Below are 19941 nucleotides of genomic sequence, written 5' to 3'. Positions count from 1 at the left end.
TAATTAATGTTTTGATTTCCAGTATATCTTTAAAAAATACCAGTAGTCCATAGACACAGATTTAACTTGAAGCTACTGAGTGAAAACTTTTAAAGCTGATTCCATGAGCTTTGAAGAACTGAGAACACTTAGGAACATGGTTTTGGAATCAACAGTTTAGACCCTGTGTTGTGAAACTACTGTTGGAGGGCTACACTGAATCTACTATCTGCTTTTGTCAAGGTTTCCTAGAATACAAGCTCTCTTTTCTTTTCACTTTTCACTGTCTGTACCCTCTAGTCCACTACCAGAAAGGCTGAGTTTAACAGTTTGATATGGACTATGTCACTTATAAAGCGTAATAGTTTTATTATCAAACTAACTCTTGATCCATAGCTTGCTTTCTACTGTTTCATTTGTGTTTATTTTAATGCTTGCAGATTCAGAAGTCATATGATATCTGACTTCATGATAAACATGAAAGAATGTGTTAAAGTAATCTGATTGGTTTAATAAAAAAGTATCTTATTTTTAAATTTGCCTGATGAAGAAAAAAAGTATGGTTCAAATCAGTCATTATGGTGTTTTGGACTGCTTTTAACATATTCTTTTTTTAATCAGTAATAGGAGATTATATACTCTCCTATCTCCTATGTATAGGAGATGCATATACTACATCGTATATGCCTGAGGTTTCTGACCTTTTTACCTTATAACACACTTATAGCACAGGACTTGATTAGCATGGTTGATAGGCATAATAGACAACTATAATTAATGCTACCATAGTTATTAAAATCAAAGTCTCTTGGGTACTTTTGATCAGAACTCAAGCTAATAAAAGAAATTGCTCAGAATTGGCCAAGCTTTTAGATCTTGTTTTCTAGAATATTAGCTGTGAGTAATATGTACATTATAAAATTATTTAAAGTTAAATAAAATTTAAAATTTAGTTCCTTACACTAGTCACATTTAAATTTTTCAAAAGTTATATGTAAAAGTTATATGTAGTGCTATCCTATTGGATAACAGAGATACACCATTCATTTCTGTCAGCACGGAAAAGTTAAACTGGATTTGTTGCTCTAGGGTCTCAGGCCAGTGAAAGCCAAGACTTAAAATTTGACTTAATCTTTCTTTTGTAAAAATGTAATAATTTCAATGTTTTCTTTTTCTAATAGCAAATAATGATAACATTTATTCAGTCCTTGACTTAAGACCTTCTCAACTAATAGCAAGCAAATTCATTATTAAATTTTGATAACCTATTTAAATCTTCACTCCAGGACATAATTCTCTTATTTACTGTATGGACTGTCTGGTCATGTTATTTAATCATGGACTGTCTTTTGAAATATTTCAGAACTGATTGAGATTTCTGGCCATACCTATTTGCTTAGTTAAGAATGGTGGGAAAGGAATCGATTTTAAAACAGAAGCTATAAAGTCAAGAGTGTAAAGTCTTGGCATCATACTTGTTATGACTTAGATATCATTTTTCAGTAATTCATTTTATTCCCAGCAGCTAGTGCTTTTTGCATGGCCCAAAGGGGCCCTGAGCTGTTCCACTACAGAGGAAACTTCAAGAAATGCTGGTTTGCTACAGTGTTTTAGCTTGTGAGAGTCTCTGGGACCTTCCCTGCTCCATCATGGGGTCACCTGTAGGTGGGTATTAGGTGAAAACTGTAAATTGCTTTAACTTTGAAATAAAGAACTTGGTGATCTTTTGTGGGCCACTGATACTCATATATAACAGTATATGCCTTTCCATGTTGTCCTAGCCCCAGAACAGTGTCAGTGCCACTTTAAAGACTGCTCCTCTAGTTCATTGTTCTTTAGACTTTGACATACTTTGAGGCAACATCAAGAGACTCAAAGATTTTGTAGACAACCCCGTTTATTCTTCCTTGTCATCAGAATTGCTTTCCAAACCCTTCTTTGAGCTAGATTATCACATACCCACCATTCTGTACCTCAGTACAACTTTTTGTACCTGGAGTGGTGATTTAAAAGGTGAAGACTTAAAATATATTTATCTCGCTCATGTTGCTTTCCCTCCCCCGAAATCTGCTTGCCCATATCTCTAGACAGTCTTTGCTTTATACTTCTTAAGTTGAGGTGTGGGATCAAACCATTTTGGGTGCTAAATCACATTCTCTGACCTCACTGTAGGGCCTCTCGAGTAGTCAGATAGTTCAAGAAGAACAATTTCTCCACTACCTTCAGCCTTCTCTGCTTTCCATGGCTTCTTGGTATTTCTTTTAAATACTAATATACCCTATTCTAGAATTTTTAGTCAGTCTAGGGACTAACTTGTAAAACAGCATTGGTCATCTTAAGACAATGATTTTAAAACATTAATTTAAAAAGATTTATCCAGGGCACTCAGGTTCTTCCCTCTAAGATCAAGATCAAATGGAAAAAAGTTTAAACCATTCCACTAATTGCTTGCTTGATATTTAGTTAGAGTACATTCTAAAAGCATTTTTTTTAGGAAGTTGACTGTGATAGAGATTTCTATTTCCTTTACAGGTCATTTTACCTGGGACAAATACCTAAAAGAAACATGTTCAGTCCCAGCGCCTGTCCATTGCTTCAAGCAGGTAATTGATTTTCAACATGGTTAGTAGGTGGGAGACAGTATTTTCTGGTGCTTGAGTAATCAGAACATGAGGTAGGAGCCCTTTGACTTCTTACCTGAGGACCCTAAAATAAACTTGTATGAGAGGAACTCAAGTAAAAGTTGCTCATTGAGTTTTGGCACCAGGCCTCTCCCAAACTTCATTCCAAGGAACACCTTCTTTCCTCCAAGGTTATTCTGTTACTGGGGGGGGGGGAGGTTTTTTGTTTTGTTTTGTTTTGTTTTTTTCTGGAGCCCTTAATTCAGAGAGACGGGAAAGAGAATTGTGGTTTTTAGATGTTTTTTGAATGTGGAGCCTTTTCCTGTGTTCAACACCTCTGTCACAATCTTACCTTTCTTTAAGAACACTGAACCCAGTCTTACTGGGGGACATTTTTTGAGTCATTCATAGCTTCTTGCATAGAATCAAGTGTTCTAGACAATGTGTGGTGATGATGCCATGTCAATGTGTAGTAAGGTTGGCAACCTAAGCAGTTCACTGTTGCTAAATAGACCTGGATGCTACAGGTTCTTTATATCACTCTTCCTTCGGTCCTCAATTATTTCCTAATCAACATTTCACATTAAGTTTTATCTACATTCTAAGTAAAAGTACATATTCTCTTTACTTGAAATATGTTGTCTTAAGTTCATATGTTTACTTAAAACATTCTTAGGTCAAATATACTAAGCAATAGTTCTCAAATCACCAATATCAGGGAACTAAACAGTGATCTGAGAAATAAGAAACAAATAAGTTAAGCCTGTGTGATTTGCCAGCTTACCTCTTGGATCCAGATCATGTTCCAAGGAAGGTTAACTTTAGGTTGAGCCATCAAATTCCCTAATTCAAGGCTATGGAACTGAGAGTTCAGAAGCATTAAAGTAGCTAGAACTTACAGGTCACTATATCAGAGAAGATGTATATTTAACATAACAGAACCCAAAAGGTCTATAGAAGATCATCTTTAATTATTTGGGAAAGTATTGCTGTTGAGTAACAGGAAACTACTTATGGCCAGTGAAAAATCCTTCTGAAAATATTAGAAGAGAGTTTGATACTAACACAAGACTGAGCATAGTTCCTGGAAAATCTCTTCATAAATTGAGTATTGGAAGAATACATTGGAAAGCCTTTTCCATAATCATAATCTGAGCACTGCTTCAGACATGCGCTTCACACGTGCATTAAAAAACTCATAAAGGTAATAATTGAAGGGATCAAACTGTCCCTATGAAACTACATCTAGAAACAAATCACAAGAAAATTTATAGAAATGCAAAAAATATCTTGTACCCAATGATAGAATCTACAGTACCTAACATCTAGTCAAAGACTGTGGGCATGCAAAGAGTGCAATCAGTAGTAAGGAGAATAATCAATTGGTTTAAACTGACTCAGGACCTATGCAGCGGACAGAACAGAAGATACACAACTTAACTATTAATTATTTGATATGTTCAAAATGTAAACAGAGAAATTAAAGATGTCAAGACTCTCAACTCATGATATGCAAAATTAAAAATGCACTGGTTAATATTAATGTTGCAAGAAAATATTAATAAACTCTGGGACACAGGAACAGAAACTACCCAGAATGAATCAATTCAGATACAAGTGAAAAGAGAACATCAAACCATAGCTTCTGCTCGCCAGATCAATGTGTAATTGGTGTTCCTGAAGAGAAGAAAGAAAGGAATATGTGAGGTAATGATAACTAAGATATCACCATACATTTTTTTAGTGGCTATGATTTAAAAGATGACAGATACATTTAGTGGTGAAAAGATATGGAGCAAAAGGTACTCTTATTAGCTGCTAGCAGAAATAAACAATGCCTTATCCTTGGCAGTAAAACATCATAATACTGAAGGAAAAGAGCTGTTAGACTAGAATAATATAATCCCTAGAAAATGTGCCTCAGTATTAAATTAGCATTCTAGTCAATTATTTAAAATAATTCAACAGAATATGTAACAGAAGTGAAACCCTGACTTAAAATAGCAGCCAAAGGGGCAAGGTGAACTTAAAAATGTCCAAAACTCACATATAGAAAATTATCAGGTCAAAAATGCTCTATAAAATTAAAAATAATAAAAGGAAGGGCTGAGGAGATGGCTTAGTCAATAAAATATTTGTTGCTCAAGTACAAGGACCTAACTTTAGATCCCTAGCACCCAAGTGTAGACCAAGCACAACAGCCCATGCTATGAAAGACTCTGTCTCAAAACTTAAGGTGGAGAGTGTCAGATGAAGACACCTGATATCAACCTCTGACTTCCACATGCATGCATACAGGCAAGTACACACCCATTCAATACTAACGAGCAGTTGAAGACAGCTCACACTGACCTCTGGTCACACACATGCACACACATGAACATGTATACATACATATACAACATACACACAAAAAAGGAAAATTTCAGAATTATAAACTTCTGTTCCTCAAAAGATACTTGTGAGGGCTGAAAAGGTGACTCAGCAGTTAAGAACTCTTGCTGTTCTTTCAGAGGACCTGAGTTCAGTTCCAGCATTCCAATCAGGCAACCTATAACCATCTGTAACTTCAGCTCCAAGGCATCTAAAACCTCTGGACCTGCAGGCACCTCTGTACTCACGTACACATACCTACATGCAGAAATACACATACATATAATTAAAAATAATAAAAATAACTGTAAGTTATCTTTAAGATACAAGCCATATTAAGGGAAAATATTTGTAAATCATGACAGTACAACAGTACTCCCCAAAATGATACATAATTTGGCCACAGAAATTGACAGAATTGATCCTACAATTTATATAGAGCCACAAGAAACTCAGAACAATCAAAGTAGCCTTTAAAAGAAAGAAAAAAGCAGGAAGGCAAAATAGCTAGATAGGAACATCCATCAGGAAAGGGCTTCTCCACAGTGAAGAAAGGAAGGAACAAGCATATAGTTACATGTTCAACAGGAGACAAACTACAAAATCCAGAGGCCTCGAACGGCAGCAGAGCAAAATAAACAAAATGCCTCACCTTAGCACAACAACCTAGAGAGAAGTTTCTCTACACAGGGATTAAGGTGGAACAGAGTCTCTCCAACATGCCAGCTTAAATAGCTATTCTGCTGGCTTCTGAGAACTTCATAGTTCTTCTAGGCTTGCAGTCCAAATAAGGAAGAGGCCAAAAAGCTTCACAGTAGCCTGGCTTTAGACTTCCAACTCTAAATAAACCACAAGGGTGATACTGCTATTCATTTTGAAAGGAAACCTATTGTCTGAATTAGAACTGCTTTAGAATTCAGAAACTCTGTATATTCCTAATTCTGGGGACTGGTAGACATTCTACTGTAAAGGCTCAGTGCATTTTGCCTTGTCAGACATGGCTAGATAGAATGATTCTGAGACACATCCCCTACATAGCTGGGCATCAGATGTTATAACAGGGAGGAAAGTGGAGGCTGCCACTTGCAAAAACATGAGATTAATACTACCTTCTGAAACTGGAAATGTGGCATATGACATGTTTCACATGGGTATCAGGACTGAAATAGTTGTACATGTTGTTCCTGACACTTCTCTCCCACCACTACCCACAGTAACTCGTTGCTATAACTTAGAGAAACAATTAATGGGTTTCTACTACTCTCCTGTTGCAGAGATGTGCTGGAAATATTTGAGCATCCCCATGGTCCCAGCTGTACTCCTGCCTCAGATACAATGCCTATCAAAGTCCAAGGAAACTATAGCCAATATCTGCCCTATTCTGCCCTCCCTTTAGTTAACACCTCTCTGAGAGGAATTTGCCAGATTTCAGTCATGATCCATCCCCACTTTATCCTTCTTAGGCACTGTATCTGAAAAACTGGGGGAGGTCTCCATACATCTTCAGGTCTGAAGTAACACTCTAGGGCAGGCATTCTCACAGCAGAAGAACAACACAACATTCCCTACATCTCATTGATCATTGCATTGATTGCTCTGTATTACCACACCCTCCTTTTAAGTCAGGGGATGAGTGCCACAGACAGAGATTCCTGTTACACCCTCTCTGTCTAGTGCTGGACCCATGCCAGTGTCAGATCAGAGGACAAGTACCTCAGGGTCCTCATTACTGGAATAGCAAATGCCAGAGGGTTCAAGTAATAAAATGAATATCATCATTGCCTAAGTAAACAAATGACCCTGTAGGGGTCACAAGTTTCGTTATAGGAGTTAGCACAGAGTATACCCACACATACTGCTTTCTGTATCACATTTGCTTGAACTACGTGAGTATCTCCAGTCTTGCTTGTATCACCCAGAGAGATAGTAGTAGTTCTCTCTGATTCTGATATAATACAGATATAACTGGTATTAACACACTATATCCAAACTCATTGATCATAAACAAATGTGCTTCAGACAGATTATTCTATGGTGTTCAACTGGAAATAGCATTGGCATTGAATGTCAATAAGTCAATGATCAAGGTACATCTCTGGAAAACGTTAAGTCCATTCCATAAAAGTAATAAGGCTATCCACTGCAGCAGATATGTAAGCTTTAATATAGGAACACAAAAACTGTGAAGAACAAGGTAATACAGCATCTCCTAAAGTCCATTCATAACACTCTAGTAGGGTATTCCAAAGAGATCAAAGTAGATGAAATACCTGTTAGAAAATTCAAAAGAATTATTTCTTAAAATCTCAAGAAAATCAGACAAGCAGTTAAGTGAAATTAGTAAGGCAATGCTGAGTGAGGAATTTAGCAGAGAGATGGAGATTTCCAAAAAGAACCAGTCAGAATATTGAAAATGAAGAGTTCTATAAATCAGTTTTAAAAAAAAAAATTAAGGCCTGTGGATAAGAGCACTTGTATGAGGACCCGAGTACTCAAAAGGTGTGCATGACCACCGACATGTAACCCCTGCCTTGTGGATCTCTGTGGCTTGCTGGCTGCCAACCTAGCCTCAGCTTCAGTAAGAGACTCTGTCTCAAAAAAATAAGTTGGAGAATGACACAGCAGGACACCTACTGGCCTCTTCTGGCTTCTGTATGAATGTGTGCTTATGCGTGTGCACCTTCACCATAGGCACACCTGTACATAGCCCAAAAATGTAGATCTACAAGAAATAGTAATATTGAAAGATTGAATCAGTGATAAAGAGTCTCACTAAAAAGATCCTGGGTCCAGATTGTTACATTGCTGAATTTGATGCAACTTTTTTTATTTATGTTATCTCTTCTTTGCGTCTTCTTTTCTTTTTTCCCTTTTTTTTTTTTGTGTGTGTATGTGTGTGCATGTGTATGGGAGGAGGTGGGGATGGTCTTATATATTCCAGTCTGCTCTCAAACGCCCTATATAGCTGAGGATGACCTTGAACTTTTGATCTGCTTGCATTCACATGCCAGTTTATGCAGAATTGGGGATTGAACCCAAGGACTTTGTACTCAGTAGGCAAGCACCCTACCAGCTGAACTACATCCCAAGCTCCTGAGTTTATCCAAACTTCTAAAGAACTAGTACTAATGCTTCTCAGATCATAAAAGAAGACAAGAATCATTGTATGTAGGAGTGCATAGGTATGTGTGGATGTGACTACACAGAGGAGCAAGGTTGGGATGGGAAGAAGAGCAAAATCATACTTTGAAAATGTTATAGTGTTTTCTAGCACCTATGTGCTGATTGTTAAAACGTAGAAAACAACTGAAAAGGAGGGGACCCTTCCCAACTTACTCTGTTCCATCTGAAATACCTGTTACTAAAGTCTGACAACATAACAAGAGAAAAAACTACAGAGCAATAATCCTACTGGGCAAAAAGGGGAATATCCTCAAGAACATGCTTGCAAATTAAAATCAAGAGTTTATCAGAAAGATCATACATTATGTTCAAGTTGGTTTCATTCCAGGGATGCAAGAATGTTTCAGAATATACAAATCAGATACATATTATATAATATATACATAACATAAATTGAATGAATTATATAAATCATGATTGTCTCAATAGATGCAGAAACAGTAGTGATAACATTCAGTGTTATTCATAATAAAATTCCAGAATGTATTAGGTATAGAAAAATTGTGCCTTAACATAATAAAGTCTGTATATGACAGACATTTAGGCAACATCCTACTGAATGAGGAAAACTGAAAACATATTCTCCCAGGTAAGAATCGAAATATCCTACTGTTGTGGTTAGTATAGTTCTTAATGTGTCTTGAAATTTGTATTGCCACAGTTTTTATTTAGTATAATATTAGAAATTTTAACTAGAGCAAATTTTAACTAGAACAGTTTGGCAAGAGAAAGAAAGAAAAGTCAAATTATCACTCTTTAAAAATGATGTAATTCTGCAAGTGGTGAAGGAACAGAGGCATAGCTCTACACTGTTCCTCTTAGCAGCATGAGGAGGTCTCCTAGTCCTTTAAGGACCTTTACTCAAGACAAACTGATTCCTGGCTTTGATGCAGTAAATAAGAATTAAGTATTATGAAACAGGTGTGTATTTTTATTACCAAATGTAGTTTAATCTAGTCTTTATGTATGAGACAGACAAACTGAAGTGTGACTATGAACTTCCTAAGGAAAAATTATAATTAATTTTATTAATATCAGGCATATGTAATATTCAAAGAGGAAACAATGCAAATATCCATCAATGATAAGTAAGCAAAATGGAATGCATCCATACAAGGCTAATTGATAGTGTCTGAGGTCTCTGCAGAGAGGGAAATGGAAGATAACTCCTAAAAATGATGGGATTTCTTTTAGAATGATGATGAAATGTTATAAAATGGATAGGTTTGGTATTTAGTCAACTATTAATATGCTAAAAAGTACTTATATACTGTAAAGGAGTTAATTTTTGGTGTATGAGTTACACACATACCTACCCACATCAGCCAGCCATTCTACTGTTAGAAACTTATGCAAGAGAAAAGAAAATGACCCTCGATCTGTGGGTCTGCGGCTTCCGTATCTGTAGATTTATCCAATAGCAGACCAGAAATGTTTGGGAAAAGCCAGGTGTGGTGGTGTACATCTCTAGTCTCAACACTTGGGGGACTAAGTGGCAAGACCATGGTATTAGAAGCCCAACTGAACAACATGGTGAGGTCCAGGTACAGCTGGACTATGGTTGAAACACCTACCTCAAAAAAAAAAAAATGGGTAGGTAGATAAAAGGGTTCCTGTACTAACATATACAGAGGGTATTTTCCAATGTACTATTGTATATTTCATACAAATATTTGCTTATGCATGTATATAGCCACATGTTTATAAAAGCCAAAAACTAGAATTAAACCAAATGACCTGCTGTTCAGCAACAAAAAGAAATGCATATCAGATCCAGGGATATTAAGCTTTTGAAATCAGAAGTGTTTTAGATTTCAGATTTTGGAATATTTTCCTATATTGTAAAGTATCTTGTGGATATGACCCATCTAAGCATGCAATTTATTATTGTTTCTTACATGCCTTATGCCCATGGTCTGAAGGTAATTATACAATATTTTTAATGATATTTTTAATTCAACACATCATATAATGCCAAATACAGAATTTTCTTGTACCAGCATGTCAGTGACAAAGCTTCTCATTTTGAATTTCATAATTTTAGATGAGATATACTCCAGTTGTACCGATAAGGTCAATAATATTGAGAATATCATAATATTTACACTGACTAAAAAAATCTAGACAATAAAAAAACAGTACTTCTCCATGACTCTATCTAAGACTAGAAGGAGAGGGGCTGGAGAAGGAAATTACAGAGAAACATGTGCGGGCTTGAGGATGATGGCATGGTCATTGTCTTGATCATAATGGTGCTTTCAGAGGTAGAGTACATATGATGGCATATGTCGAGACTTACCAAAATGTATAGTTTACTATATGTCAGTGATAATTGATGTATGAATTAACATTAAAATAAGAAGAACGTCAACCCCTAATAGTCTGTGTGTTAGCTGTAGAAGAGCAAATGAGCCGTGGACATCATCATACACTCCTACCCTGTCTTGTACTGGTCTGAGTCAGCATTTCTACTTTAGAGGAGTAGGACTTTCTAACACTTCATTTGCATAACACCTTTCCTAAAGGTTAGGGAATATGCCAGACTGGTTATCCCTGGCCATCTACAACCAATTTGAATCCAATCCATACATTTTTGATTCTCACCTCTTTCATATTTCTACTGAAATGTGGTTTATACTTATTCTGTCTAATTTGCTTGGCTTGTTCTTCTCAGTCCTACACACCTCCAAGCAATGAGTTCAAGATCAGCATGAAACTAGAAGCCCAGGACCCCAGGAACACGACATCCACCTGCATTGCCACAGTAGTTGGACTGACAGGTGCCCGACTGCGCCTGCGCCTTGATGGCAGTGACAACAAGAATGACTTCTGGAGACTGGTTGACTCCTCTGAGATACAGCCAGTTGGAAACTGTGAGAAGAATGGTGGCATGCTGCAGCCCCCACTAGGTGAGTAACTATATACCTGTTCTCCCTGGAACACATGACTTACCCTTTCTTTTTCAGAGTAGTTTCCCTAAAAGACCCACCTAATAGAAAGTGAGTTATCTTTACATTAGTATAGAGTGTCTAGTCCTCACACACTGTATTTTAACCTAACAAGAAACCATACTCTTTCTCAGTTGTTTCACTTATGTTGTCTTTCATGTAGCCTCCCCCAGTTCTTCTTTCCCAGTGCTTACTTGGTCCTTGGAATTTTCTTATTAAGAATCCGTTATTAAAGAAATCTATTCTTTTAGTTAAACTAATAATCATACTCCTCTTTTAGATCACCATCATCCTTTTCTTCTGCATCAATACCTGAGGAAATCAGGCCATCTCATCAGTTACTGACAGTTACTATTGATTGCAGTGAGTCTTCATGGGAGAAAGAGAGTGTTAAGTTAAGGGTTCAGGGCCATGTTCCCTTCAGGATGCTGAAGTATATTAATTGAGCTTCTGGGATATGTATTATTTGAAAGAGTTTAACATTTTCTTCCATATAAAAATTATGTGGGAAAATTTCAAATATATAGAAAAGTAAACAACACAGTTATGACATTCTGTCCTCTATTGTGTTATTTTATATGTACTTGATTGTGTCTGCCTTAAAATACAAATATAGTACCACTTTATCATGAAATAGAATGTGTCCCAGGATGGCCTCAAACTCATGATCCTCCTGCCTCCGCCTCCTTCAGCAAATCCTACCCATGTGCCTCAACTTAATGTGCCATGAGAAGTCAACTCCTTTGGGAGGAGTAGATGGGAGGTGGGCTGGGGATGAGGCAAGAAGGAGTAGGAGTAGTACATGTGATTAGAATGTAAAATGAAATTTTTTTAATTAATTAATTAAAAAAACGAAAACAAACTTTTTTATTATACATACCAACCCCAGTTCCCATTCCCTCCTCTCCTCCCATCTCTTTACATAACCTCCAACCCCACCCCCATCCACTCCTCAGAGAGGGTAAGGGACATTGCTTTGAGGAAGGTCCAAGGCCCCCCATACTATATCTAGGCTAAGCAAGGTATCCCTCCAAAGAGAATAAGACTCCCCAAAAGCCAGTACAATCACTAGGGATAAATCCTGGTGCCACTGCCAATAGTCCCTCAGTCTGCCCCAGCCATGCAACTGTCAGCCACATTCAAAGGGACTAGTTTGGTCCTATGCTTGTTCCTTCCCAGTCCGGCTAGAGTTGGTGAGCTCCCATTAGATCAGGTAGACAGTTTTAGTGGATGTCCCCCTCATGGTCTTGACCTTCTTGCTCACACTCTCATTCCTCCCACTCTGGACTTTGGGAGCTCAGTCCAGTGCTCCTATGTGAGTCTCTGACAGTTTCCTCCAGTTGCTAGGTGAAGGTTCTATGGTGATATTTAAGATAGCCATCAGTCTGATGGGATTAAAGGTGTGTGCCACCACACCCAACTAACTCTTTTTTCTTTTCTCTCCCAAGCCTACATATATTTTTAAACACACTTTAAACGGTTTAGAGACTTTTTCTTCTGAAACTATCTTTACTGTATCTCTCTTTTTCTGATCACATGAGTCTTTAATTTGCTAAGCCATATGGCTAGGATTAAAGTCGTGACTTTGCTGGCTGTATTCACTCCATTCCTTACCTTTCTGAGAGTCTAGCCTCAAGGAGCAGTGTTTATTGCCTCAACTCTAAGTCGTTTCAAAGGTCCCTGACACCACCAAGAAGCATTCTGTTGGCTATTCATAAATATCATTTAAGTGTTTGGTGGCAGGGCCTCTTAAAAGAGCTGCAAGGTTTCGCAGCTAAAGCTGAGTCAGGAAGCCTCTCTTAAATGAAATATGTTTGCCCCTAGCAAATAGAGCACACCTGAGAAAATGCTACCAAGAAGCTGTGCAACTGTTCTTTTTTTCTAGAATTACTTCTCAAGCTCTCTCAGGCTTTATGTGGATGCAGTTCTCCACAAGTTGTGCACCATTTGTTGACAGAGGTTTCTGTCACCCCCAGATCCCACAGCTGTTTAGTCCCAAATAAACACACAGAGGTCTACATTAATTATAAACTGATTGGCCTAGTAGCTCAGGCTTCTTATTAACTCTTCTAAATCCATAATACTTGTCTGTGTTAGCCATGTAACTTGGTACCTTTTTTGGTGAGTCAGTCACATCTTGCTTGCTTTATGTCTGGCTTCCTCTATGTCTGGGTGACAAGTGTAGACTGACTCTTTCCTCTTCCCTGAATTCTCCTGTTCTCACCCTGCCTATACTTCCTGCCTGGCTGGCCAGTCAGCATTTTATTAAAATACAATTGACAGGGTACCAACCATTGTCCCACAGCACAACTGGTGCTTGAATAAGATAGGCTTAACTATAAAATAAAGAAAATATAGTAGTAAACTGTATATGACTTGATATATGATTAAGGTTGTGTCTTAGTTTGCTCAGGCTACCAAATGAAAACATCATAGACTACATAGCTCAAGACAATAAGGTAGGGCAAGCCTCTTCAGCTAAGTTGTCTCAGAACTACTGATATATACTGATATATACCCATTCTCTTACTTAATACTGTGTGTAATTCTAAAGAGGGCTTCTGGAACAGTAGTTCCAAAGCGTGAATATCTGTTAAAATCAGTAGGGAGCTTTAAATAATTTCTGTATCTAGGTCTTAAATGGCTTAAGTCAGAATTTGGGGGCAGTAGAAAACTGATAAGCCCTGTAAATCACCCCTGAAGATTCTCGTGTCCAAATTTGTTATCACTGGTTTAGAACAGAGCTAGCCCCTGGGGAGGCTCCTAGTCAGGTGAGTGAACAGCACAGCCTAAACTGCTTGCTTAGCAACCTCGGTTATCATCCTATAGACATGTGCTTTGCTAATTTGAAAGAAACCCTCTATGTGTTCTTTATCACTGTTCAATCTTTTCATTTGCTAGAGTGGAAAAAATTCTTTTTTAAGTTAAATTTATTGTCTTTTGAATTTATTGAAATTTGTAAAATTTTGTGGGATAAAAACAGTCATAATTTTAGAAGAGGTTTTTATCATGTTACTTTAAATGCTTATTTTATAAAGGTCATTGTTGGGGCTGGAGAGATGGCTCAGAGGTTAAGAGCATTGCCTGCTCTTCCAAAGGTCCTATTCCTAGAAACCACATGGTCGCTCACAACCATCTGTAATAGGGTCTGGTGCCCTCTTCTGGCCTGCAGGCATACACACAGACAGAATATTGTATACATAATAATTAAATAAATATTTTTTAAAAAGATCATTGTTCAAGTTTTCACTGACCTTTGCAGCAAAGCTCTTGGCTGATAATGCAAGAAAATCTTATACAGCCACACCTGCACCCGTTGCCTACCCCCAAGGCCAGTCACAACTCCTACTGCCAGTGCAATCTGAGTTGCAAGTGCAACAGGGAAGTGATGGGAGTCTTGACAAAACCAGAAGGAACCCCAGAATTCCGTCTGAAATAAAAGCAGATGTATAGTCGACTACTCAGCACCTCTCTTCTTGCCTGTTTCTCCTTTCCTCCATTCCTGGGGTAAAAATTTGATAACCCCAAAGCAGACTTGGAAATAGTGCTTAGGTCACTATCCTATCTGGTAAACACAGAAACAGGGAAAGTAAAGTCCATAGGGTTAGTGGATCAATGGCACACTTCTGTGTGCACACACATTCACATGCCATGCTTTTCAGGGAGGAGAACCTAAGCTAAGAGCCGTGGAGTCATATTGATAGTAATAACTTCTAGTAACTCCCCAAAGCTTATTACAAAAGACAGTGGTAATGGTAGAGTGGGGTGGATTCACCTGTTACCTGCAGTGAATGATGTTCTATTTTGTGCCACTAGAGGGTGCAAATTATGATTGGAATAATGCTCTGTTGATCCACATTTAAATCCATGGCCTGATAGTTCACTGGACAGCTGGACTGTAGCTTATTCAGTGATTCTCACAACCCCAGGAACACCCAGAAACTCTTCAGAACAGCTTCTTTTTGAAGATTTTAAAACAATCCTAGCAAGTGAGCACACAGCACATGCAAGACTGCCCCAGGACTGATTTAAGATTGTGTGGCCAAGAATAATTTACTTTACCTTGATTTTAACCTTGAGGTTCAGTTGCTTCACCTGAAACATCATCAATAAGCTCTTGTGGGCATGCATGGCTTTTATGACAAGTAAATGGAGTAACATGATGAACCATCCATTAATTTTTGACACCCACTTAACAAATGGAGTTTTTTCCCTTCAGTAAAATGCTTATTAGTCTTAGTCTTAGTCTAGTTGAAGAAAACATATATGTTAAAATTTATTGTCCTTTGTTTTATTAGGATGTAATATATATATATATATATATATAATATATATATATAACCAGATTTTACTGACTCGTGCATGCATGTAATATATTTTGATTATATTCACCTCTTATTGCCCAATCTTCTGCCCTTTCCATTCCTATTTTTCCTCTTTTTCCAACTAGTCCTCCTTCTATTTTAATGTCTCTAATTTATTTATTTGTAACACAAATAGTCTCGTTGGGTTGAATAAATGCGTGGGTGTGGTGTTATTTATTGGGGGATAAGTACCTTACCAGTGGCTACACCACTAAAGGAAAATGTTTTTCCCTCCCCCAGCAATCATTAACTGTTTATACATATTTAAAGAGAGGTAACCTCATGAACCTCTTCCCGTTCTATGACAGGATAGTGATGGGCCCAATCTTATGTATGTATTGTATAAGTAGTTACAGCTGAGATCCTGAGTATAGTGTTCATACTGTGCCCAGAAGAATGTTCCACAACACTCTACCCCTTTCCCTAGCTCATTCTTTTTCTTCTCTTCCTCATCCTCCATCTTTTAAGATCAGGCTTCTCTGTATAGCCCTGGCTGTCCTAGAACATACTTTTTAGACTAGGTGACCTTGAACTCAGAGATCTGCCTAACTCTGCCTCCTGTGTGCTGGGATTAAAGGTACATGCTACCACCATCAGGGTCTTTTTCTTTCTATCCCCTCTTCCACAGTGTTCCCTGAGCTTCCAATGTATTAGTATAGAGGGAATAGAAATATTAAGAGTGCTATATTTGACTTAGTCATTTCTTTCACCTGTCTCTTAATGTCTGCATTAGGTTTGACTAGTACCTTCTGGCTTACATTGTTTCCATTAAGAAGTCAGGTATAGGGCTGGAGAGATGGCTCAGAGGTTAAGAGCACTGACTGCTCTTCTGGAGGTCCTGAGTTCAATTCCCAGCAACCACATGGTGGCTCACAGCCATCTGTAATGAGATCTGGTGCCCTCTTCTGGCCTGCAGGCAGACACACAGACAGAATATTGTAAACATAATAAATAAATATTTTTTAAAAAAAGTCAGGTGTAATTCTGATAGGTCTACCTTTTCTTGGCCTTTTTCTTTTGTAGTTCTTAATATTCTTTCTTTAGTCTGTATGTTTAGAGTTTTGATTATTATGTGGCAAGAGATTTTTTGGTGCAGTCTATGTGGTGCTCTGTAAGATTCTTGTATCTTCGTATGTATGTCTTTAGGTTGGGAAAGTCTTTTATGATTTTGTTGAATATCTTTTCTGTGCTTTTGAGTTGGACTTCTCCTTCTATCCCTCTTATTTTTAGGTTTGGTCTTTTCATGGTGTCCCATATTTCCTTGATATTTTGTATTAAGCTTTTGTTAGATTTAACATTTTCTTTTACTCTATAATGTCAACACTTGAGATTCTCTCTTCCATATGCTGTATTCTGTCATTTTTGCTTGCATTTGTGGTTCCTGATCATTTTCCCATATTTTTTGTTTCCAGAATTCCCTTAGTTTGTGTTTTCGTTATTGTCTCTATTTCGTTTTCAAGTCTTGAGTTATTTTTTTCACCTGTTTCGTTGCTTTATCTTGGTTTTCTTTAAGGGATTTGTTGATTTCTTCAAATTTTTTTGTTTGTCTTTTTTTCTGTTTCTTTGAGAGAATTTTTTGTTTCTTCTTTAAGGGCACCAAACATTTTCCTAAAGTTAATTTTTTAGGCCATTTTATTCTGCTTCATTTGTATTGGGGGTGGAGGCTCAAGACTTCCTGTCTTAGAGCAACTAGTTTTTTGTTGGTGCCATGTTGCTCTTTGTGGTGTTGAATGTATTCTTACCTTGTCTACCCATCTTCTCCTCTGATTGGTGTAGTTGTGGCCATGACTCTGGTGATCACTCTTCCAGGTGCCAGTGGATTCAAGGTTCAGGTGGTTACTACTTGTGGTGGACTTAGGGCCAAGGTTCCAGTCACTCCGAGGTCACTCAGTGCTCCCAGAGGTCACTCTGCAATCCTGGAGGTCATTTGGGCTGGCTCCGATGGAGGTCCCTGACTTGGGCCTGCTCCCATAAATATCCCTGGCTCAGGTCTGCCCCTAAGGAGGTCACTGGCTAGGGTTTGCTTGCTCTGGTGGAGGTCACTAAAGCTTAAATCACACATTAAACTGCACACACTAATAGTGGGAGACTTCAACACCCCACTCTCACCACTGGACAGGTCTACCAGACAAAAATTTAACAGAGAAATAAGGAAATTAAAAGATGTTATGACTCAAATGGACTTAACAGACATCTATAGAACATTGCATCCAAGCATAAAAAAATATGCCTTCTTCTCAGCATCTCATGGAACCTTCTCAAAAATTGACATGCTAGGAAAACAGCAAACATCAACAGATACAAAAAAAATGGAATAACCCCATGTCTCTTATAGGATCACCATAGTTTAAAATTAGGATTCAACAGCAACACTAATTTCAGAAAGCCCACAAACACCTGGAAATTAAACAATGCTCTCCTGAATCACCAATGGGTCAAGGAAGAAATAAAAGAAGAAATTAAAGACTTCCTAAAGTTCAACGAAAATGACCATACAACATGCCCAAATTTATGGGACACAATGAAAGCAGTGAATGTCTACATAAAAAAGCTGGAGAAATTCCACACTAGTAAATTAATAGAACACCTGAAAACTCTGGATGGAAAGAAGCAAACTCACCTAAGAGGACTAGACGACGGGAAATAATCAAATTGAGAGCTGAAATCAACAAAATAGAAAAAAAAAGTACAAAGAATCAATGAGACACGTGCTCGCTCAGCCCCAGTCAACTGGCCTTGGTGAACTCTCATTAGATCAGTCCCCTTGTATCAGTGGGTGATAGCATCCCTCACGGTCCTGATTTCCTTTTTCATGTTCTTCCTCCTTCTGCTCCTCATTTGGACCTTGGGAGACTCCGTCCGGTGCTCCAATGTGGGTCTTCGTCTCTATCGCCATCCATCGTCGGATGAAGGTTCCCTCTGATCTTGCCTTCTTTGCTCACGTTCTCTTTCCTTCTGCTTCTCGTTTGGACCTAGGGAGTTAAGTCCAGTGTTCCAATGTGGGTCTCCGTCTTCATCTCCATCCATCGCCAGATGAAGGATCTATGGTGATAAGCAAAATATTCATCAGTATGGTTATGGGCCAAGGCCAGTTCAGGCACCCTCTCCTCTGTCCAGAGAACAATCTGGGGATCTCTCCTTGGACCTGGGATCCCATTTATAATCAAGTCTCTAGTAAACCCTAAACTGACTCCCTTAGTTGAGATATATTCTTCCCTGATCCCATATCTATCCTTCCTCCCTCCCCCTCTCCCAGTCCCCCGAGCATTCCCCATTCCTCCCCTGCTCCCTTCTCTCTAACCCTCTCCCCTTCCAACAACCCCCCCCCCCATGCACCCGAGGTTACCTGGGACTCTTGTCTATTTCCAATCTCCAGGAGGAAAACTACCTGAATTTTCTTCAGGTTCACCCTCCTATCCAGCTTCTCTAGGATCACGAATAATAGGCTCAAAGACCTTGATTCTTCAAGAAAATCAACAAAATACACAAATCTTTATCAAAACTAACCAAAAGGCAGAGAGAATATCCAAATTAACAAATTCAGAAACGAAAAGGGGACAGACATGAAGGAAATCTAGAGAATCATCAGATCATACTTTGAAAACCTGTACTCGACAAAATTGGAAAACTTAAAGAAAATGGACAATTTTCTGGATAAATATCATTTATCAAAATTAAATCAAGACCAGATAAGTAAATTAAATAGACCTAAAACTGCTAAAGAAATAAAAACAGTCATCAAAAGTCTCCCACCCACCCCCAAAAATCCCAACCAGATGGTTTCAATGCAGAATTCCACAAGATTTTCAAAGAAGAACTAATATCAGTACTTCTCAAATTGTCCCACACAACAGAAACAAAAGGAACATTGCCAGACTCTTTTTACGAGGCTATAATTACCATGATACCCAAACCACACAGAAACATTACTAAGAAAGAGAATTACAAACCAATCTCACTCATGAACATTGATGCAAAAATACTCAATAAAATACTGGCAAACTGAATCCAAAAACACATCAGAAAAATCATCCACTATGACCAAGTAGGCTTCATCCCAGAAATCCAGGGATGGTTCAACATAAGAAAATCTGTCGATGTAATCCACCATTTAAACAAACTGAAAAAAAGAAACACAGGATCATCTCATTAGATGCTGAAAAAGCCTTTGACAAAATACAACATCCCTTCATGCTAAAGGTCTTGGAGCGAACAAGGGATACAGGAAACATACCTAAACATAATAAAGGCAATATACAGCAAACCAACAACAAACATCAATCTAAATGGAAACCCAAAATGATCCCACAGAAATCAGGAACAAGACAAGGTTGCTCACTCTCTCCATATCTATTTAATATAGCACTTGATGTTGTAGCTAGAGCAATAAGACAACAAAAGGAAATCAAGGGGATACAAACTGGAAGAGAATAAGTCAAACTCTCACTATTTGCTGATGATATGATAGTTTAC

General features: G+C 38.0%; 1 protein-coding gene across 11 annotated transcripts in view; it reads left to right on the top strand.

Moving 5' to 3' along the window:
- Scmh1 (Scm polycomb group protein homolog 1) overlaps positions 1-19941 on the top strand; it is a 153126-nt gene that overhangs the window by 67354 nt on the left and 65831 nt on the right. For 4 of the 11 annotated variants that reach the window (XM_085686511.2, XM_087904654.1, XM_085686510.2 and 1 more), the window contains 2 exons: positions 2512-2582; positions 10831-11065. In XM_085686511.2, coding sequence (XP_085542637.1) covers positions 2512-2582; positions 10831-11065 — 306 coding nt within the window. Of the gene's footprint in view, positions 1-1501; positions 1645-2511; positions 2583-10830; positions 11066-19941 lie in introns of all 11 variants that reach the window. The other 7 variants (XM_048434563.3, XM_048434562.3, XM_048434567.3 and 4 more) reach the window with 3 other exon arrangements.

This window comes from Myodes glareolus, chromosome 3, assembly GCF_982192425.1.
Source record: "Myodes glareolus chromosome 3, mMyoGla1.1, whole genome shotgun sequence".
Lineage (NCBI taxonomy): Eukaryota > Metazoa > Chordata > Mammalia > Rodentia > Cricetidae > Myodes > Myodes glareolus.
Note: the sequence above shows the minus strand (reverse complement) of the source record. Positions and strands in the feature narration are given on the sequence as shown.